Source organism: Sander lucioperca, chromosome 2 (assembly GCF_008315115.2).
Source record: "Sander lucioperca isolate FBNREF2018 chromosome 2, SLUC_FBN_1.2, whole genome shotgun sequence".
NCBI classification, from domain to species: domain Eukaryota; kingdom Metazoa; phylum Chordata; class Actinopteri; order Perciformes; family Percidae; genus Sander; species Sander lucioperca.
In genome coordinates, this window is record NC_050174.1 from 31,524,810 (window position 1) to 31,548,132 (window position 23,323).

Here is a 23,323-nt window from a genome sequence, read left to right on the forward strand (position 1 = left end):
CACACACATTATAGGCTCCGTAAAGTTCAGCTAACGCATTGGTAGCATTAGCGATTGGTGGGATGTAAAGTAAAGAGTATAAACATGAATTTGTGTGGAATGTAGAATGGTCGGCATTTAACAGTCACAAACTCCACCAGCGGCTGGATACAAGCACCGCATTTCTGCACCAGTCCGTGTTAACACAGCCCACCTCCACGAGTCTTACCCAGCGACAGAGCAGCATCTGCTCGGAAGGCTTGCAGGCCTGGTAGCTGGATAGCGGAGTCCGGTACACTGTTGTTCAGCCATGTTTCCACAAAAACAAAAACACAGCAGTCTCTGAACTCATGTTAGGAGTCCAGTTTGTTGTCTAATGAGCGGACATTTGTAAGCAGGATGGATGGGACAGGTGGCTGGCTAGCGTTAGCTTTCCACCTAGCTCGAACTCCTGCCCTCGTTCCTCATTTCCGCTTTCTCGCACACCGCTTTCGATGTTCCCTTCTCCGGCTAGCGGCATCAAGCGTCACTGCAGGCTGAGGTGCTGGTCTGCGTAGCAGGCAAAACTCGCGTAGTGTGTTGAGTATTCCGTCTGTAATAAAATTTCCTGCATATTCTCCGATCTGTACCAATGTATCCCGGTGGTACACATGTGCGGTAGGTTGAATGCACTTAATTGCAAGGTTGCTGCGGAAAAGCCATAGCTATATATACAGACTGTCAGTATATATCTATGCTGAAAAGAGAGAGCCTGTTAGCTTAGCTTCAAGATGGCTGACACTCGACTCACATCGGGTAGTGACAGTCCCACCTCCTATAGGTGGTGTCACTGCCCGATGTGAGTCGAGTGCAGATGTGAGTCGCGCATGCTCAGATTTAAACTGTTTACGGCATAACGTGTCATACTGAAATTTGTGAAATCTATAAAATAATAAATGTTTCTCTTTACATACAATAACAGAAGATGGTAATCATTTCAAAAAGGTTGTAGCTATCTATGACTGTTTGGTTGCTAACGTTAGCTCAAAATGCCATTCAAGTGACAGCCTTTGTTGTGTTTCATTGCTAACTTTTAGCTAGCAGTCATTTCAAAAACGTTTTGGCTATCTATGACTGTTTGATTGCTAACGTTAGCTCAAAACGTCATTAAGTGACAGCCTTTATTGGGTTTGATTGCTAACTTGTAGCCAGCAGCAGCAGTCATTTCAAAAACGTTTTAGCTATCCATGATTGTTTGATTGCTAACGTTAGCTCATAGACTGTGCATTAGCTCAAAAATCCGTTAGCATCTTGTAGGCTACTTGTCGCAAAGTGACACATGCGCGACTCACATCTGCACTCGACTCACATCGGGCAGTGACAGGTGGGTTGAAAAAAAAATGCCTCCAATGACGCTAAATGACAATTTTTGTGTCATCAGTGGCTTTTTTCAAGACACACAATAGAGAGGTCTGTCGTCTCAGGGGGACATGAGGGAGGGAAGCACGGTCATTCGAAAATACTACAGGGTTTCTACTGATACAAAGCTTAATGCTAATCGGTGAGGTATCCCTTTAAGAGAACGAACTATACTTGTAAGAGACACGAGAGAGAAGCTAATGAACACGCATGTTGCTACCGGTTGCTACCGGTTGCCACGACAACACAAACAAATGTTGTGTTCTTGCAAGCGATTTAACCATAAACACATTTTTGTACAGCATACATTCGAGTCATCAAAAGAAATTAAACACACAGGATTACCTGTGTTGAACTACTACTTTCTATTTATTACCGGTAGGGATCAACTGACAAATAAAAAATGACAATGATGTATTCTGTTCTAATTCTCCCTACATCAAAAGGACAAGCTTTGCACGCTAAATTTGGACATTTAATTTTATAAATACTTATTACATATAGAGCATCCAATCTGTACAATTAATATTAATTTCGTGAAACAAGGACCTTAAGCACTCTCTTTGAAAAGTACACAACAGGTGTCAAAGGATGAATTTCTCATTCTGAAGGAAAACATTTCATTCTCACGTTATTAGACCGTTCTGTAAGACAGCAAAAGGCAAGATGATCTGCAGCTTAAGTCAAAAGCGTCACTTAAACCTAACAAACATCCATTAGACATAATTTTTGATCTCAGTCTATTGATCCAAAGTGCAGCAGATCAAATAAATTTAAAGCTATTGAATTAAAATACTTTCTACTAGATGATACCTGACAGGTCATATGGTGAAAATAAATTACAAAAATAATTACAAAAATACTTTACTTGGGCAAAAGAGCAAAGGTAATCCTGCTCACTGTCTGAAGTTAAAAAGACAACTTGTCATGGTGGACAATAAGATATATTATTTTCTAACTCTCCCTACCTCCCTTTTGACAAGCTTTGCACCCTGATTTTGGACATTTAATGTTCCTGGGCTTTGAGAAGAACAGCTTTAATGCCCTCTGGGCTCGACCCAGTGATGGAGACCCTGAGTCAGGCAGGCAGCCAGCTGCTCTCCTTGCAGCCTATTAAGGCCTGATTTTACCTTAAATTTAAGGTAAATACAGTTAGCTAAATGAATGGAAAAAGGTGCATTTGGAGCACACTGTCAGTACTCATATTGTGGGCTTGTTTGAGATGAACTGTGCCTCGCCTGTAAAGGGGATGAGTGCACGTGGGCGGCAGCCGGGGGCTGTGCATTTGGAGCACACTGTCAGTGAAGTAAAGTTGGACAGTTTCCAGTCGTTTCCAGCAGCCTTCATGCTGAACAGGAAGTCACTCAAACACTCACATCCTGTTAGGTCTGATTGTCAGACCCATATATCAGCTTTTTTACAGTCTCCAGTTTTTATTATGACAGAATAGCTGTCAAAATGCTCTACATGCGATCTGTTGCTGATTTTAATAAACAACAGACTGTTGATGACCCGTAATCAGAACGGATTTAGTCTATCTGATTTCTAAATGTAACTATCAGCCACACTATGGTGTTCTGTACAGAATAAGCATTTAAAATCAAACAACCAGCAATTAAAATCCCTCCGATTCAAAAACAAAAAGTGTATATAAAACGTCATCATGTTGAGTCGATTCTGAACCAATCAGGCGTTTCCCAGCATGCCCTGGGTCTGCCTGGGTCTTGCAGTCGGTGAAAAGCAACTGAGCTGCCTGCGTCTCAAACCTGTGGCCGCCTTGATCTCGTGAGGTTACCGTTGCCCACGGGTGCGTGACGTCAGAACAAGTCGGGATCAAGTCAGACACAAATCTAACTGGCATGCATAGGGCATCGCCGGTGATCGATTCTACACAGACCTGGCTTATCTCGAACAAGCATAACAATTTGAAGAAAAAGAAGGTGGGGCTGGACCTGATAGGCGGCGCTAGACCTAAGAGGTGGGGCTGGATATGGTCAAACCCCACCCATTTGACGCTGCAGTGAGCACCACTTGGTTAACTCTAGTGGTTGTTGGTGAGTTATTTCTTCATTGTTTGACTGATATTTGTGTTTTGTTACTGTATGTTATGTCATTTTAACACGTTCCAAGCTTTGATTACGTTATAGTCACAGAAAGATCCAAATGAAACTCAAAGAAGTCATCCCACTTAGGTTTAGGTTCACAAAAATCAGTGTTATGGTCTTAAATATGTTTGAGTTGTTTGTTTCGACTGTATTTTAAAGTAGAATTAATTCAAATATTCCGGCAACCAACTTCTGTCTGGCTTTACATTCTCAGTAAGAAAAGAAATTACAAGTCAGTTTTCCGTGTTTAATGAACCCCTTCAATTAACAGTATCAGTAAACAGCCCACCAGTGCCATAATAGTCACCAAAAATATAACTGCAATTAGCTGTGAAAGAAGTAATGAAACAGTTATTTTTGACAGGACAGGTTACACTCAACTATCACATTACAAATACATCTGCAAATAATAAAACATATATTGTACTCAATAGATTATTCTGATCTGAGAGTTCCCTTCACAGTGATGGTAGTGCAGTTATTGTCAGGGAATATAAGCAGAGTTCACTGCAGTTTCAGACTGTTAGATTATTATTATTATTATTATTATTATTATACACTGTGTCCGGTAGAGGATCTTCTTGGCAGAGTCCACAACATAATAATATGTTAAAAGAACAAAAGAGAGTATTTAGTAGAAAGAGACCAAATGTCAAGTGTCAAAACAAGTTGATAGAGGGGAGACACCATCAAGACAATAACCGTGCCATGTACATTCTCTCCATGTCTCTGACATCAAGTTAAAAGAAAAGGCCAACAGCATGCATGTCCACATCTGGCACTTCCCAAGGTGCATTTCACTAAATCCTCTGTTACTGCAAAATAAATCACACACATCACATCTGCTTCGATATCCAAATAAATTATTTTTCTTGCCACAGAAAAATAGACTACATAAACTTCATCACAGCATGCTCTCAAGGCAGGTCTAATTTGGTACTGTGACAAGGGCCCACTCTGGTGTCATGAGGCCTTTTGGTTGGGAGTACAACCAACTCAAAGTAACCTGTGCTGTCAAACACTTGGTTTTTAACATATCACCAATGATATGTTCATTTACTAACAAAAGTAGCTAACCTACTGTATTCATCATCCATTTAATAAGATACATTCTCAACAAAAATAAATATGAGAACTTTCCAGGACAAAGTCTTCAATCCAAATTCAAGCACTCCTTCTGCTGTGTCTCTACCTATAGGCTGGACTCTGCACGTTATCACCTCTGTCTGTAAGGTCTGACCTAAACCACCCCAGTCCCTCCTGAATAAAAAATTGAGGCTGAAATACTGAACTACTGGTCCTATGTTCCATGGTGCAGAGAGTTTTGGTCCTCTTCAGGGTTAAATCAGCTGTTCTCTTCTCCCTCCAAGCCTCAGAGCTCAGAGAGAGGTTTTGGTTTTCCCACTCTGTCACTCTCCTCGTCTCTGCTCTTTTGAAGGGGCTCATTTTAACAGAGAGTGTCTGTGTTGAAGGAGAGCTGCACCTGCCACACACACACACACACACACACACACACACACACACACATTATCTTTTGATACTCCACGGGACAGATAGACAGACATTTATTTCAATACATTTTTTTCTATAAAGTTAGGAAAGATTGCCTCTGTCATTAGTCCTGCCATCCTGACAAGTATACAGTATAGGGGGGAAATCCTATGCTACCTTTTTATATTAAAAATAAAAATATACAAACAACATCACCAGCAGTTTTAACATTTAGTATTGGCCTTTAAAAACTCAATTCATGGATGGATTCATTTCTCAATTAAAGGACAATTCCGGCGCAAAACGAACCTAGGGGTTATTAACAGATGTGTACCCACTCTGTCGCTCTATGGGACATGTTTTCATGCTAATCAAATGTGTTGTTAGCTTGAAAGACGCTAGCGCGGACCACAGCTTACAATGCTAGTATTCGGGGGCACAGGGAAAGTAAAAACAAATCGCTATTTATACCACTAAAAAGGCTTGAAATATCACCAAACGTCAGTGTGTGAGTGTCCCTAAATGTTAACCGAAGCATTGAGAACATTGTAAGTGTACAGACAGTTTATTGAACGAAGAGCTGCGGGAGCTCCGTGAAAGGGCTACGAGAGAGAGAGAGCTACCGGGTAGTCACAGCCTCGTACTTCGGGAAACTGGTGGTGTAACTGCGGACATTGTGAAGCTATGGCCACCGAACAGGAGTGTCTGTGTTGCACGGAGTGGGACCTGTTGCATCACAACACCGAAGAGACGCAGTGTTTTGTACAGTCTGAAGATTTCCCCTCTCTGATAAACAGGGCTGTACTTAAAACTTTTTTCCATGTCCCGAAAATAAATTGGAGACGGCGACCAAGACCAGAGGGACCAGATGGACAGTTATCCACTGAGTAAGTACACTAGACAAGTTATGCAGAGTGCAATTATTTCAGATATATTGAGCAAATTGCTTTTTATTTTAGTTTGCATCGCCAGCTGTAAGTCATGGCTGGTTTTCAAGTCGGCGCCGGTATGTAAACATGAACGTGACTGTCTTTATAATGTATGTTTTCAATAAACTGTCTGTACACTTACAAATTTCTCAATGCTTCGGTTAACATTTAGGGACCCTCATTATGCTACCGTTGAAGTGTGGTGATATTTTGAGCCTTTTTAGTCGTATAAATAGCGATTTGTTTTTACTTTCCCTGTGCCCCGAATACTAGCGTTGTAAGCTAGTCAGCAGTCCGCGCTAGCGTCTTTCAAGCTACAAACACATTGGATTAGCATGAAAACATGTCCCAGAGACGACAGAGTGAGTACACATCTGTTAATAACCCCTAGGTTCGTTTTGCGCCGGAATTGTCCTTTAAGGCATCGCCAGAGGTGGTTTAGCAATTCCATTTTCATGGCACCACTATGTATTTGTTATGTGCTCAGGAGATAGCTTTGATATTTTAATATACGTGTGGGAAAAAGGTATTTGATCCCCTGCTGATTTTGTACGTTTGCCTACTGACAAAGAAATGATCAGTCTATAATTTTAATGGTAGGTTCATTTGAACAGTGAGAGACATAATGACAACAAAAAATCCAGACAGAAGCATGTCAAACACATTATGAATTGATTTGCATTTTAATGAGGGAAATAAGTATTTGATCCCTCTCAATCAGAAAGATTTCTGGCTCCCAGGTGTCTTTTCTACAGGTAACGAGCTGAGATTAGGAGCACACTCGTAAATGGAGTGTTCCTAATCTCAATTTGTTACCTGTAGAAAAGACACCTGGGAGCAGAAGCAATCAATCAATCAGATTCCAAACCCTCCACCATGGCCAAGACCAAAGAGCTGTCCAAGGCCGTCAGGGACAAGATTGTAGACCTAAAAAAGGTGAGCCTGGTGAGAAGGTGACAACAGTTGGTGCGATTATTCGCAAATGGAAGAAACACAAGAACTGTCAATCTCCCTTGGTCTGGGGCTCCCTGCAAGATCTCACCTCATGGAGTTGCAATGATCATGAGAACGGTGAGGAATCAGCCCAGAACTACACGGGAGGATCTTGTCAATGATCTCAAGGCAGCTGGGACTGCCATTGAATATCTGAATGATTCAGAGGAGAACTGGGTGAAAGTGTAGTGGTCAGATGAGACCAAAATCAAGCTCTTTGGCATCAAGTCAACTCGCCAGTTTGGAGGAGGAGGAATGCTGCCTAAGATCCCAAGAAAACCATCCCCACCGTCAAACATGGAGGTGGAAACATTATGCTTTGGGGTGTTTTTCTGCTAAGGGGACAGGACAACTTCACCGTATCAAAGGGACGATGGACGGGGCCATGTACCGTCAAATCTTAGGTGAGAACCTCCTTTCCTCAGCCAGGATAAAGTTTAAAATAGAAAGCAGAATTTAAGTGATAATAGCTGCATAAAGAAAGGAGTATGAGAAGAGAGTTAAAAGTGGTAAAAAAGATGACTGCGACGAGACCACATGCAAACCTATGGACGGATCAGGTGACTGCATACATAATATTCAAAGAAATACGGAAATTACGACAAGAACATGCGGAGGCGTCTAAAGAGACCAAAACGGCCGTAAATAGACTGGAAACTGGCATCAACGAAGCAATGGAACGGACAACTAAATTGGAACAACAGGCAACAAATTTGGAGGAAAGAGTAAGTGAGACAGAAGGTAATGTGATATGCCACGAGAAGAGAAGCTACACTGACGTCAAAATGCGAAGACCTAGAAGTCAGATCTAGGCGTAATAATATAAGAATATACGGAATCGCCGAAGGAGCAGAAAAAAATGACATGTTACAGTTTGTAACTGAGCTAATCTGCAACGTATTTCATCTTCCATACGCCCTGAACATTTGTATTGAGAGAGCGCACAGGTCTCTGACAGCCAGACCCAAAGATAACACTACGCCACCTAGATTAGTGATCGTCTGTTTCTTAAACTACAGTTAAAGAGTTAAAGAAACTATTCAACAGCAAGCATGAAAACAGCGAAGGATACAGGACCTGGGAAAGAAAATCTACTTCGACCAGGACTACACCGCCGAAGTGCAAAAGAAACGCCAGCCGGTGTGTGCAGTGATCCAATAACTCCAAAAATATATATAAAAGTGCAATGCCCGTATCCCACCAAGCTGAGGATGCATCTTATTCCGGGAAAAAAGTGTTTAACACACTCTCAGACGTGGCTCCAACTCTTAAGGAACTGGGAATCCACGTTGAAACCGAGGAAAGGGAGAGGCTACATAAAGTGATGCTGCAGGATCGCTGGTCCGGAGTCACGTGGGACACGGGAGCAGGAGTCCATCAAGACTAACAAGCAGCGACTTACGTGCATTCTTTAAAGAAAAGACTGGGTAACAATGCAGCCTAATGCATCTAATATTACTGATAACAGAGGGATCTTAACTCTAACTAGTTATTAGTTTGTGTATGTAATAAATACCCCAACCCCCATTCATTCTGTTTAATAATACTACAGCTAGTTCAAAGTGTATATTTGTGTTGTATATGTGATATAACAAAAGTTTCCTATAGAGGAAATTGAGCTCAATCAAGCATCTTTTTCGTTCATTGATAGACTTTAGTTACTTTCCACACTGACAAAGTTGTGGATTAGTTACAATTTGGCACACAGTGCTATCCCCCGGAGAAGAATCCCACAACTCTCTGTCACTTCAGTTCAGGAGCTGGTCATTTCTTGTTGTTTTATTGACCAGTTGGGTTTTTTGGAAGCAAATGTTATATTCAGTGTTTTTGACATGTTCTTATCCAGAAGCAAGCATACGCAGGAATATTCAGAAAACAAGCAAGCTCAGGTACACAGTTCAAAGGCAAGAAAGAAAAAAGAAAAAAAGAAAAAAAAGGAAAGAAAAAATGGGTCAAATATTAAGATCATATGGTAAATTTAGAGTGGAGACTTTATGAATAACTTGACATTTACATCTTATAATGTTCATGGTCTAAATAATAAGGTTAAATAAATAAAAAATCGAAAAGGAAAAAAAATATTGACATAACTTTAAAAATTGCAACGCTTTATTGCCTTGCTGCAGGAAACACATTTAGGGGAGGGGGAATCTCTTAATCTTTGAAGAGATTGGGTGGGCCAAGTATTCTATTCATCATATAGGAAAAAAAGAGGGGTGGTCATCCTGATAAAATAAGGAGTACAATTTTCATCTGAAAAAATTATAAAAGACAATGAAGGACGATATGTGATGGTGGTTGGTTCAATCGGGGGCATTGTTATTTCCATCTTCAATATATATGCACCAAACGAGGATGATGACAAATTCTTTAAGGATATAGCAAATTTCATTGCATCTCATAGTGAAGGAATGTTAATAATAGGAGGAGACTCTTAAAAATCGAGCTAGCTAGTTTTTATAACGGTTTCCTATGGAGCACGCTCCTCTAGCGGTTTCCTCCATCTTGTTGCCACCGGAAGTCCTATAACTTTCTGTATGGATCATAGTATGTGTTTAAGGTTAAGTTATATAGTATACAACATTTCAGCTCTGGGTAACATTTATCAGGTATTTTACCTGCTGAACCATGAAATTTATTTGACAAACCAATCAGATTTACTTGACAAAGTACAACTACACTTCATCTGTATCATCTTCTAGTCTGGTTTGTTTAATATGTAAATAAAAAAAAAAAAAATAATCTTGTTATGTAGTCATTTTTTTCAATAAATAGTTCATATACCTTTGATGCTGTGCCATGACATCCCACGCCACTCACCACCACAAGTAAATTCTCAACCTGTGGGAAACACGGACCTAGCCTGGTCCTACCAGACTCTCGTACATTTCATTTGTACAGAGAGTCTGACCTCTCTCCATTGACAAGTGTTAACTTCCTTGAAGGTGGGTACTTTGTTGAAGTTTAAAACTATTGGATATGCCCAGAGCCACTCTGGATCTGCCATAACCAATCGCTAACGTTTGGTCGTGACGTATGTCATGCACATGTTCAACAAGAGGGGAGACCATCAAGGCTATTAAATTAGCACCGCTAGCGTTAGCCTTAGCCAACTCCTTCACCACTAACAGAGCGAGCTGGAAAATCAAACTTTTCCCGAACCCCGTGGGGAGGAGGGCCACAACATCATGGCCACCAACACAACTCAGCAAAGATTGTTCTTGCTCGGGCTTTAACTTCTGGATATTTGGCGGCGTTGCCACAACGGACCGAATGGCTTCGCTCGCATCTTTCTAGCGCACATCCTCAACGTCATTGTTCTCAGTACTCGTACTCTGATTGGACCGCCAAAAACTTGGGTCGAAAAAACCCAAGACTATACCGCGAACCCAGACGGAGTACTGAAGGGAAATGAAAATTGAGCTTAAGTACGTAGGAGGGCGGAGCCAGGCTAACACGGATCCCCCTACCGTGGACCTTTTTTTAAAGAAAATGTCAACTATTACCCTTTGACTAAAGACAGGGGTGAAAAATACTGTAATAATAATAATAATGAAGAGAGACTGTTACACTCAGGAAAACAGACAGTGTTACATGCACTAATGCAATTCTTTTGTTTCAATGCTAAGGTGCACCTATATCCCTGTGTACCTGTAGCTTTCACTACACACTCTAAATCAAATAATAAATAAATAAAACTGCAAGTGTGATTTACTTACCCTTTCCTCTTCAAAGCTGATGAGTCCTTCATCATCGTCGCTCTCCAGTTCCTCCGGTGCCTCGCTGATCAGAGCATTGAGCTCTGTGTTGGCAGGCCGAGACTTCAGCAGGTTGAAGATGCGCTGCAGGGGAGACTGTCCACCACCTGAGGACGTCGTCTCCTGCTGCTCCAGATTGTCACTCTGCTTCTTGGCAAAGTTGACAAACACCTGAGCAGAAAAAGTTGATATATTTTATTTATTTCATTTTACCTTGTTGAAGTTCTGCATAAAGTTGAAACATAATGTTGCATGTTGGCTCACATTGTCCAGAGTGGTCTGACTGACAGAGTAGTCCTCGATGCCCAACACCTCCATCACCTGCTCCATCTTACTAAAGACCTGAGCCAGTGAGATCCGCTCAGACTTCAACTGGTACTGGACCTTGGTGTGGTGACGCTCCTGCAATTGACAAGTGGCTTAATGTCTGAACATAGGGACAATAATCTCTTTGAAGCATTTACCAAACCCCACTCTGCTCATTGCAATGTGAAAAAAGCGCACCTGTAAATATAAAATGGAAAATATCACACAGGACAAGCCCAAACAAATGTCTCGTTTAGCAAGATCTGGACTCACTAAAAACTTGGCAAACTCTGTAACCATCTCAGCCTGTGTTCTTGAGTTCACATTCCAGTGTTCGCCTTTGTAAGAAGGCAGAACAAAAATAGTGATTTATTTTGGTTTGATGAAAATGAGAAGTTGGATTGTTCTCTGTGATAAGCAAAGGCAACTGGACTTGCTAGAAATTCTTGGAAGACGTTTCGCCTCTCATCCGAAAGGCCTTCAGTTCTGACTGACTAGGTAGGTAGAGTTCTTAAGCTCAGGGCTTAGGTAGATTTTTCTTGAGCTCAGGGTTTGTGCCCTTTTCTATCCATAAAAACAGACATGTGAGGAAGGTGCTGGAGGTGGAGCCCACTAGATATATATATATATATATATATATATATATGCTGCCTCCAATCCTCCCTCAAGTGGGCTCCACCTCCAGCACCTTACTCACATGTCTGTTTTTATGGATATATATATATATATATATAAAATAAAAAGAGGATAATGAAATTGTTGAAGGAGATGGAGATTATTTTTTTAGCTGAAAAACAGCACAAATAGAGGGTTATATTCCATCAATATAACTTAAAATATAATGAATACTGATAACAATGTACTGACAAGGAGAGGAGGGGTTGTGTGCTTCTGTCACTGCAGTAACCGTAAGTTACAGTATAGTGGGCGGAGAAAGGTGCTGATTACCCGATGAACTGCAGGTTTGGTAAATACGACGTGCTTTCCATGGCGCTGATAACGCTACTTTCGCAAATGTACGTACATCTGGCCCTCAGTCTGAAAAACCTCATCAGGTGGATCAGCCTTCTCTTCCCCTGGATCAGTGGCAGAGATCAAGGCTTTTGGGACGATCACAGTGAACCTGTTTCTAAATTTAGAATAAAATATTAAAACGCAATAGAAAATTTTATATGACAAAACTTTTTTCTTTTTTCCAAATTAAAACTTTTTCTATATATTTTTTCTCTCCTAAACATGCCCTTAAACCAGGCATGTAAAAACTTAAGAGAACAGTTTTTCCCTTCTCCTCCTTGTCATTTTCTGATCTATTGGTATATGAAATTACGCCTTTGATTGTTAAATAAACACTACGTAAAATGCCAGGAAAAACATCTGGTGTGGTAGCGAGTCTCGCGCCATCTTCAAAATAAAGTAAAATAAACAATCCAACAAAACTGAGCAAAGAGAAATAGCAGAGTGTGAGGATTACAATTATTTATGTTGTACAACATAAATAAATGTAAGCAAATTATGCAAATTAAAATAAAGCTAGATTAAATTAAGTAATTAACAAACTGAATATATGGAAGGGAACTGTGAATAAAAAGAAAGATAATGTAAGTAAAGTGAATAGGTGAATGGAATGACATTACATCTAAAATGTAATCGTGGGTTACTGTTGGGATTTTGATAGCTATGGTGTTTTTTTGCTAGGCGGTATGAGATTTTGGTGTGATGAAATGAGTCTTGGGGCCAGGGAGAGAGAATGGAGTTTATATATGTATGTCGTGGGTAAATATGAGAATGTCTCCTCTCCTCATGCGGACTAACATTTTTATTGGGATGTTTGGTTTGCATTGGATCAGTTCATTAAAGATGGATTTGTTGGTGGTAAAGTTGTCGTAGTTTATGCTGTCTATGACTACTGGTATGAGTTGGGTGAATCTGTGTGTTCTTATTCTTTTCGTGGTCTCTTCTTAGGATTGGTGCTGAAATGTTCACGGTATTTGTCCTTGTTTTAGTTGATAGTCTCTGCAAAGTTGGCTGGATCGCGTAAGGGGTTTTGCCAGGGTTGTGGTGCATCAGGGCTGTGCTCTTGAGTCCAATAATGTGTGATGAGTGGTAGAATGAAGTGGGCAAGTAGAGTTGATATAATGTTCTTACTTAGTTCTGTGAATTTTTGTGGGATTTGTGCAAATGTTGAGGTCCAAATCTTCTGCATCTCTTCCTTACCATCCATTTTGGTAAGTGGATGGTGTATGTGTGATTGTTTTGTGTTTTGCATGTGGGATGAAATAAATCTATTAAAAAGAAAGTACAAAAAATAAAATACATAGATAAATGAAATAAAATAGTAAAAACCAGATTCTAAAAGACTGTAGTAATCAGGGTTCCTGCAGGGTCTAAAAAGTCTTAAAAAAGTCTTAAATTCTAAAAATAAGGCCTTAAAAGGCTTACATTTCGTTCACAAAGTATTATATTTCGTTTACAAAGGTCTTAAATAATTTCTTGTCCTTTCGTAGGATAAAATATATACTGTAATGTCATAAATAAATGCTTTGTGTGTGTGTGTGTGTGTGTGTGTGTGTGTGTGTGTGTGTGTGTGTGTGTGACTTTACAATTTACTCTGTGTGACTTGGATGTAATACGACAGTACAAGTACTATTTACATCTGTGTTTTTCTTTACGCTCTTGACCGTGGAGTGTGCGCGGACGGGGAGTGCGCAACACATTGATGTAGGCTATAACAATAACAACGGCGCAACATAGTGTTTTATCATAAATCCATGGACATGGTGAGCAAGCTCTGGCCTAAAAATCCAAGCTCGGGCGAAAATCAATCAATTGTCAGGAAAGAAAATAAGAGGTCTCGCACCGAGCTACTAACAAGCTAACGTTAGCTCGTTGGTTCGAATGGGCAAGTGTCTGAAGGGGTGGCCACAGATGCGGACCAGTTGGCGGATGTGGCGGAGGGCAATAGGGCTGAGGTTAGCACAACAAGCAGATCGGCGTGCGAGTCAGTCTAGCACTAATGAAACGGCGGAGCTGGAAGACCTGCCTGCAGGTTCCTGATCAGCTAGCAACGGAAAGATGGTTGTGTATAAGAGACGACGACGGTGTCGGCGGTGCTCCACCTTTTGTAGGGTATGTTTGAAATGCAGCCAACGTGCTAACACACATGTCACGGCATTACATTATATATTATCTTATCTAGCCAAGGTGGAACTAACTATTTATTTTGTTTTTAAGTTTCATAGCATAAGAGCGATTAATGCAACAAATACTTTATTATCTTATGTTATTAGAGTACAAACATGCCTTACAAAGCTATTGTGAACTAAATATGATTGTTGAGTATTATAATAAAATGTTTTATTAAATTCAGGTGACATTACTTGGTAAATCATTCTTTTCTCAGGCCTAAAATCCACACTGATTTTCCATTATATGGCCGTGAAGTTGGCATTGAATTTCATCCTAAGTGGTATTAAAAATGTCTTCATAAGTCTTAAATGTAACTTGAAGAATCCTGGGGGTACCCGGAGCAATGTTTAAAGGCCTTGTGAAATGGAAGCCAGAGTGCTATCTGTTTACGCATATTTACGTATTACGGTAAAAACACTCAAATTGCCAAACCAACAGATCATAGCAAAGGTTAAAATTGACTCAACAAAGGATGAATAAAAAGTTTTCAGAAGTGATCTGTTGACATTAAACCCCTTCAACCTTCTTAAAAAAACTTGGCTTTTTTACATATAGTCTGTATTGGTGTCAAAGTTCAATTTATCAACTAAAATGGTGACCAAGTACTTGTATTGGTTTACCACATCTAACACTGTGCAATTAATCAAAGTTGAAGCAGTGGTGGGAGGATTGCGACGAAAGTCAATACACATCTCTTTGGTTTTAGAGACGTTGAGTTGTAAATATGAGTCCTTGCACCATGAGATAAAATTGTCCAAAACTGGGCCATGTCCCACCTCGTGATCCTGCAAAAGACTAATTACTACAGAATCATCAGCATACTTGATAATATGCCTTGATTCAAACATCCTCTGACAGTCATTGGTGTAGAGCACAAATAAAAGTGGTGACAAAACACACCCCTGAGGTGACCCTGTTGAGCACATGAGGGCCTTAGATAAAGTGTTATTTACCCGGGTTCTCTGTGACCTCATAGTTAGGAAATCAACCATCCAGCATATGGTACCAAAGTCAATATCAGAAAATTGCAATAGTCTGTGAGCAAGAATGTGGTGCTGCATACAGTTGAACGCTGATGAAAAATCAACAAAACACAAGCGTGCGTGTGTCTTCTTGCCCTCTAAATGTCCAGTAACAAAGTCCAGCAGTGTTGCTGTGGCATCCTCAACTCCCTTACTTGGTAGATATGCAAATTGGAGTGGATCAATCATGACCTGAGTCATGAAAAGTAAACTCCTCTTTACAATACGCTCAAAACCCTTCATCACCAGAGAGGTCAGAGCCACGGGGCGATAGTCATTCAGCATCTTTGGAGATGGAACTTTTACCACTGGAACTGCTTCTTTCCATATCCCTGTTACTTTCCTTTGTGATGGTGAGAGTTGGAAAATAAATGTGAAAATACTGCTCAAGAACAGAGCACAGTTTTTAAGCAATCGGCCACTGATGGGGTCAGGCCCCTGGCTCTTCCTTATGCTCATCTGCTCTTCCAGACGTCAGTCTCATCAATCAGAATCTGACTCAATTCTAAATTCAGCCAGATCATCAATAAAATCATAGGAGTCAAATCTTAAATAATGCTGAATCCAAAGTATGTTCCTCTTGTCCAGCGGCAGCCTGTCCACACAAGGACTGTGAAGCGGTGGACTCAGGAGGCTGAGGAGGCACTGCAGGACTGTTTTTAATTAAAGGATGAAAGACATCATAGGGTATTGGGGTAGAAGAAGACACCAGGCAGCCGTGAGAGAGCAAACAAGCTGAACTGTTACTTTAGAGGTTTAGCTCACAGCCATCACCTGCCTCTTCTACTACACCCCCAACCCACCACACTCACTACCTCCTCCCCTCCCTCCCTTGCTCCCACAACTCCCCCTTCACTCCCCTGTGGTGTGCCCACCTATCCCAATACCTCCACCACTACAGCACATTTCATCTCCCCCCCACAGACACTTGAAGAACCCCCCCCCCACCCACCGCTTGCCAATCACACCTGGCCAAGTGGGGAGACAGCTGGGGAGGCTTTACAAGCGCAAGGCTGCTGGCCCTGACGGCATCAGCCCCAGGGTCCTGAAGACCTGCGCCAGCCAGCTGTCTGCTGTTCTCCAGCATCTCTTCAACCTGAGCCTGCAGAGGGTGCTGCTGCTGTGGAAGACGTCCTACCCTGTCCCGGTCCCCCCCCAAGAAGTCGACTCCATCTAGCCTCAAGGACTACCGCCCAGTAGCTCTCACATCCCATTTGATGAAGGTGCTGGAGAGGCTGGTCTTGGCCTACCTGAGGTTGCAAATGAGTTCTTCTCTGGACCCTCTACAGTTTGCCTACCAGCCTTGTCTGGGAGTGGACGATGCTGTCATCTATCTGCTGCAGTGAGCTTATTTGCACCTGGATGGCGGTGAATCACATTTTTTTTTCTCCAGTGCATTCAACACCATCCAGCCACTGCTAGTATGTGAGAAGCTGCAGCTGATGGGTGTTGGTGCGTCCACCAGACTGATCTCATGAAATGGCGTATGTATGACACGCCAATTCGTATGTCATTATTGGTGTGTTACCAAGACGCATACTCGCTTTTTAGCGTGTTTATCAGCGCCGTTTGGCCTCCATTGACTTACATTACCTTGCGATTGCGTGTGAATTTACGCCATAGTGAGTAGTATGAAAGGCCGAAACTCTGTGTAGGGAGGTTGGTCGGTAGCCTGGCTCCGCCCTCCTACTTATTTCCACTCAATTTTCATTTCCCTTCAGTACTCTGTCTGGGTTTGCGGTATATTCTTAGGTTTTCTCCGGTCAAATATTTGTAGGTCCAATCAGCGAACAGAGGGAGTGGCTGAGAACGATGACGTTGAGGACGTGCACTAGAAAGATGCGAGCGAAGCCATTCGGTCTGTTGTGGTAGCAACGCTGCCGAATATCCAGAAGTTAAAGCCCGAGCAAGAACGATCTTTGCTGAGTTGTGTTGGTGGCCATGATGTTGTGGCCCTCCTCCCCACGGGGTTCAGAAAAAATTAGATTTTCCAGCTCGCTCCGTTAGTGGTGAAGGAGTTGGCTAAGGCTAACGCTAGCGATGCTAGTTGGTCGGGGTGGTGGATGGGTAAAACACAGGACTTTCACCCAGGAGACCGGGGATCGTGTCCCACGTGTCACGTTTCCTTTGTGTCCCGCGCGTCACGTTTCCTAAACTCAACCATCGCTTTCTTCTTTTACTAAAGCCAACCCCATTGTTCTTTTCCTAAACCCAACCGGTTCTTCTTTTCCTAAACCCAACCCACGTATCACGTTTCCTAAACTCAACTGTTGCTTTCTTCTTGTGATAACACGCCAAGTGGCGTGTATGTTTACGTCTGCTGTATACAGCCAGCGTAGACATACAGGGGACTGTGCTGTCTCCTTTTCTGTTCACCTTATACATCACAGACTTCCGTACAACTCAGAGTCATGTCACTTACAGAGGTTTTCTGATGACTCTGCAGTTGTTGGTGTATAAGGGATGGATAGGAGGAGTAGTACAGAGCGCTGGTGGACAACTTTGTGGAGTGGGCTGGTAAGAATCACCTGCTGCTGAATGTGGATAAGACCAGAGAGATGGTGGAAGGGAATGGCTCCGCAGCCCCTTTGCATTCTGGGTGGAGATGTAGACATGGTTGAGGAGTACAGATACCTGGGAGTTAACATCGACAACAGGCTGAATTGGAAAATCAACAGCACTGCTGTTTACAAGAAGGGGATGAGCAAACTGTATTTCCTGAGGAAGCTGAGATCCTTCAACGTGTGCAGCAGAATGTTGGAGATGTTCTACCAGTCTGTTTTTGCCAGCGCTCTGTTCTCCAGCGACACAAACAGACTGGCTCCGTTATTGGTAAACAGGAGACAATTGAAGCTGTGGTGGAGAGGAGGTCACTGAACAAACTTATCCATCATGGATAACCCAGACCACCCTATCTACCCCACACTGGTCCACCAGAGGAGCACCTTCTCTAAGAGGCTCCGACAGCTTCAATGTCGCACGGACCGCTACAAAAAAATCATTCCTGCCACATTCGAGAAAACTGTACAACAGATTTACAGCTGTCTCTGAGATAACTATCTCATTACCTCACACATTACAATATTGCACTATGATGCTACTTGCACACTGGTTACTTCATATTTAATATTATACATATTTTCTTTTGTTATATACGTATACTATGTATGTAGGTTGTACATTTTATTCTACACTTGTATATATACAAGTGTACAGGTACATACAGGTACATTTTTATTCCTCTAAGTATATTTTTCAGTAGTTGTTCTGGCATTTTTATCTTTGATATCTTATTTTATTTTATCTTTATTTATTTTATCTTATTATTTCTTGTATATTTCCAAGTATGTCCAAGTAACTTACTGCTTGTAACAGAGTAATTTCCCAATTTGAGATTAATAAAGTCTATCTATCTATCTATCTATCTATCTATCTATCTATCTATCTATCTATCTATCTATTGATTGATTGCCGTTTAAAGTAGCCAATAGCGCTGTGTGGGCACCCTCCCCTGCCAGAGTGACAGCAGCTTAACATGGAACCACAGGAAGAAAGCCTGTTATCTGTTGTGGAGGACTTCCCACTACAGTATGTTTTTGTGTCTAAGTGACTGATGGGAAAAACAATCTTTGACATTGATCCGGTATTAAGCAAGACCGTTGGAGTCGGCAGTCTGCGAAACAAGCTACAATGTAAGTTATAGGGCAATTGTGCACCTTCTTTACGGTCACAAAAGTGCTTGTTATGCCATTGACAGGCTCAGATTATTATTCTAAGTGTCTGACATACATTATGGAAAAGGATTTTTAAAGAGGTCGACCTTTCTGTTAAAGAGTAAGATCCTTTTATCAAACATAAAAACATCCGCAAAGTTGTGTTCACTAAACCACCAGACTCCATGCATTGTAAAATACACTTCAGTGCATTAAGGCATCAAAGCCTCAGGATAAACAGCGTTGGGTCTCAGGCGTCAGGCGAAAAGGCATCAGGCCTTAGGATGAACAGCGTCAGGCAGACCAGTGTCAGGCAAAAAGGCATCAGGTTCTGTTCTGCTCTGAGGCTATTGGGTCTGAGGCTGTCGTCTGAGGCTATTATGTCTGAGGCTGATTGGTCTGAGGCAGTTTGGTCTGAGGCTGATTGGTCTGAGGCAGTTTGCTTTGAGGCTGTTTTGTCTGAGGCTGTTTGTCTGAGGCAGTTTGGTCTGAGGCTGTTTTGTCTGAGGCTGTTAGGTCTGAGGCAGTTTGCTCTGAGGCTGTTTTGTCTGAGGCTGTTAGGTCCATAGACAGTATATAATGGACCAACAGATCCTGTTGCTCTGGACGGAGACCAATGAAGGATATTAGAAGCACTTTTCCGGTGAGCGCTGAGCGTTACTGCGCAGCCTCCAACTGAGAGAGACAACGTAAATGTGACGTGGGCAACCTATCTGAAAGTTGTAAGTCTTCTGGTAGCTGTGCCAAGAGAAATCTCAATCATTCCCAATCTTGCAGAGACGGAGAGCGTAGGTATATGTAAGGAGATAACATGGGCACAGGCTAATTATTGCTAAAAATAATAATAATATAACTAAAATGCTAGTTAATATTAGTAATTAAAGTTATACAACTAATGTAAGTCGAAACTGCATGCGAGCTTCTCCTGTACTATACGGTAATTCCTCTACTATGCGACAGTAAGTTGCGTGATTATGACACAATCGTTAGCCTATTTTTACAAAAACGTCTGCTACGGAGCCATAACGTGAGATACAAGGTAATGGAGACTTTGTCGTGTTTCTTTAGAAATAAACAATGGAGTCTTTAAACGCTTCAGATGTAAAGTTATTCGCTGTCAAAGTGACGTCAAAATGAATGGCAGTCAATGGAATGCTAACGGCGGGTGAGTGCTTGTTAGCATCAAAATGGTGCAATAGGAGCTATGCGTTGTGAGGAGAGGCTTACCCCCTTGGTTAGGTCTGAGGCTGTTTTTTAAAACAAACTTTATTGACGGCTACAGACAAAACAGCCTCAGAGGAAATGGCCTCAGACAAAACAGCCTCAGAGGAAACAGCCTCAGACTAAACAGCCTCCGATCAGAACATCAAATTGGCCTTTGTATCAAGGCTGTTTATCCTGAGACCAGATGCCTTTTCGCCTGACACCGAGGCTGTTTATCCTGAGGCCTAATGCCTTTTCGCCTGACGCTTGAGGCAGTTTTTCCTGAGATCTGATGCTGTTTTATCTGACACCTGATGCCTTTTCATCTGATGTCTGAGACCTGACTCTGATGGCTGAGGATGTCCTAAAATGGGTGAAATACAAAGCTTTTTTGGAGTCCCATTTGAGGGCAAGGTTAAAGCAAGGTGAAAAGCAGATGTTTAAACATTTTGGGCAGAGTAAAATAAATAAAAGGAAAGATTCTGCACACATTTAATCCCTTATAGTCATATAGTTCTTTCACAGTTTTTTAACCAATGCACCTGTCTATAAGACTTTCTAGACTCTGTAGTCATCAGAAAAGAAAAAGAACACTAGACACTCCCTTGATCAACCTGAGGGGAAATATTCATCAATTTTCTGGTGCTCAGTGGATTGACAGTTATCTACCTTTAGTACGGCCTCAGGGAAGTTTCTGCTGAAGAATCTAACCACCTCCTTCAGATTCGAACTGCTCTTAGTCCTCACTGTGATCATGTAGCCATCCCCAAACCTGGAACATGATCAAATAAACATTCACAATTTTACATATTGTCTATTTTACATACTTTCTCATTTCCAGTTATTTCATATTTAAACAAATGTCTTATAACACAGGCACATTGTTTCGACATATATGCATTATACAACTTTTAAAGGTCCTATGACATGCTGCTTTTTGGATACTTTTATATAGGCCTAATACTGTATCTGAAGTCTCTTTCCTGAAATTCAGCCTTGGTGTAGAATTACAGCCACTAGAGCCAGTCCCACAATGAGCTTTTCTTAGTATGTGCCATTTCTGTGTCTGCAGCTTTAAATGCTATTGAGGAGGAGAGAGGTGGGCAAGGTGGAGGGAGGGGGTGTGGCCTTGACCAACTGCCACTTTGCTTGTTTGCAAGCCATGATGTCTCTCTCTTTCTCATGGGCGGGCCAAATTCTCCGGGTGGGCAAAGCAGAGAAAGGGGAGGTAACCTTGCTCCTTATGACCTCATAAGGAGGAGATTCCAGATCGGCCCATCTGAGCTTTCATTTTCTCAAAGGCAGAGCAGGATACCCAGGGCTCGGTTTTACCTATCGCCATTTCTAGCCACTGGAGGACCATAGGCAGGCTGAGGGAACTCATATTAATGTTAAAAAACCTCATAAAGTGAAATTTTCATGTCATGGGACCTTTAAAGAACAAGACGTTCACAAGGTAATCGGCACAACACACCTTTTGTTTCTATTTTGACGAGAATAGACACTAAACAACGGTGGTATATTTAGGAGCTTAAGGAGGGAATTAATTATATACATTTTGTATAGAGTAACAGACTTTGTAATTGACCATTGGTTGCAGTAAAGCAAAGTTTATATACTGTACATATCTGGTTGGGATGTAACAATACCAAAAACTCACAGTATTTTTCATGATATTAAAAAAATGAAGAGAAATGATGACTTGAAAAAAAGTCTTTTATTAAATAATAAATCTCACGTGTACAGCATTTTCTATTCATATAAAAAAAATCTTTTAACTTAAAGTGCTTCTGCTTTCCTTCTTTAATAAAATCAAATTAAAAAAAGCCAGCCATGACCTAAGCATGTGCAAAAAAATGAATGCCATTGTAACGAATTGCCTTGAATTGCATTAATGATTGAACTATGCAGGGTTAGACACTAATATTTTTAAGCACATGCCCCATGCCCCTATGTGGTGGCCCAAATGTAAACGTCGATATAGACTACTAACTTATAAAACCCGCCCACTTCAAAACCAAATTTAACCTGCTCACTGGGACATGACCATAGATCACATCATCTTAATTTCAACACAAAGAAGCATGCAGTCAATTATGAGATATAAACCTTTTTTTTGCCACCCCCAATGTGAGTATTAAAATAAAATTTCTAAACTTTTGTGCAGCTCAGTCAAGCGATTTCATATGTGGAATTTGCTGAAGATTTAATCAAATTTAAAAGCTGTAAAAACCTTTGGATGTTTTGGACATCATGTCTTTTATGGTTGCATTTACACGATCCATAAATCAAGAGTATAGTTAGTCGGCATAGAGCCTCCAACATGGTTGTTGAGTGGTGAACTGTCAGCTTTTGACCCAATGATTATATTATTTTGTGATGATGCAATACTTCTACTGTAAAACTGTGACATGTGTCAGTTGGCTGGGGGTTTTCTACAAGAAAATGGGGCAGCTGTTGCACAGGTGGTAAAGTGGGTTGTCCACTAATTGTCCAATAATTCATTCTATATATAAATATTGTAAATCCTCTTATTTTTGACATATAATTTGTATTGCTTGGTAGAAGACCAACAGAAATGTTCTGAAACTTAGAACCAAATTATGGTTATAGAAATCCTTAAGATGTCAATTTATCCACAAATGGAAAAGGAATAATAGGGGCAATTCAATCCATGGGGCATTTACGTTTAAAGGGATACAAGTCTATGAAAGAAGATGGAAGAAATTATTTAATTATGAAACAAACGTACAGTTGCCTGAACAAATATAATATTTGTGTTTTCATAAAAGGTCATCTTAAACTGTATATTATTATAAATATTGTCTTTTAAGTTTGTGTTTTTTTTTCAAGATGACAATTCAATTCAATTCAATTCAATTTTATTTATAGTATCAAATCATAACAAGAGATATCTCGAGACACTTTACAGATAGAGTAGGTCTAGACCAAACTCTGTACTTTACGAAGCCCCAACTATTACAGTGGTTGCCTCAAGAGCAAGCATTAGCAGTAGCTATTGCGACAGTGGCAAGGAAAAACTCCCTTTTTTTGTTAGGAAGAAACCTCGGACAGACCCAGACTCTTGGTAGGCGGTGTCTGACGGCACCAGTTGGGGGAGTGGTGAATGGTGGCAATAATAGTCATAATAAAGATAGTGAAGCAGTGATCACAATGGTAGTCATAGTAGTTCATGTCATAGTAGGGCACAGCAGGGCGTTACGGGGTGTAGTGTGGCAC

At 41.1% G+C, this 23,323-nt stretch overlaps 1 protein-coding gene across 3 annotated transcripts in view; it reads right to left on the minus strand.

Moving 5' to 3' along the window:
- Window positions 1-3,708: 3,708 nt before the first annotated feature.
- The window catches only part of abca2 (ATP-binding cassette, sub-family A (ABC1), member 2), a 206,323-nt gene continuing 186,708 nt past the window's right edge, over window positions 3,709-23,323 (minus strand). For 2 of the 3 annotated variants that reach the window (XM_031300882.2, XM_031300881.2), the window contains 5 exons: window positions 20,753-20,855; window positions 10,918-11,055; window positions 10,615-10,824; window positions 4,911-4,965; window positions 3,709-4,845 (listed from right to left, as the gene is read on the minus strand). In XM_031300882.2, the coding sequence (XP_031156742.1) occupies window positions 4,930-4,965; window positions 10,615-10,824; window positions 10,918-11,055; window positions 20,753-20,855 (487 nt within the window). In that variant the 3' untranslated portion in view covers window positions 3,709-4,845; window positions 4,911-4,929. Of the gene's footprint in view, window positions 4,966-10,614; window positions 10,825-10,917; window positions 11,056-20,752; window positions 20,856-23,323 lie in introns of all 3 variants that reach the window. The other variant, XR_004896101.1, reaches the window with a different exon arrangement.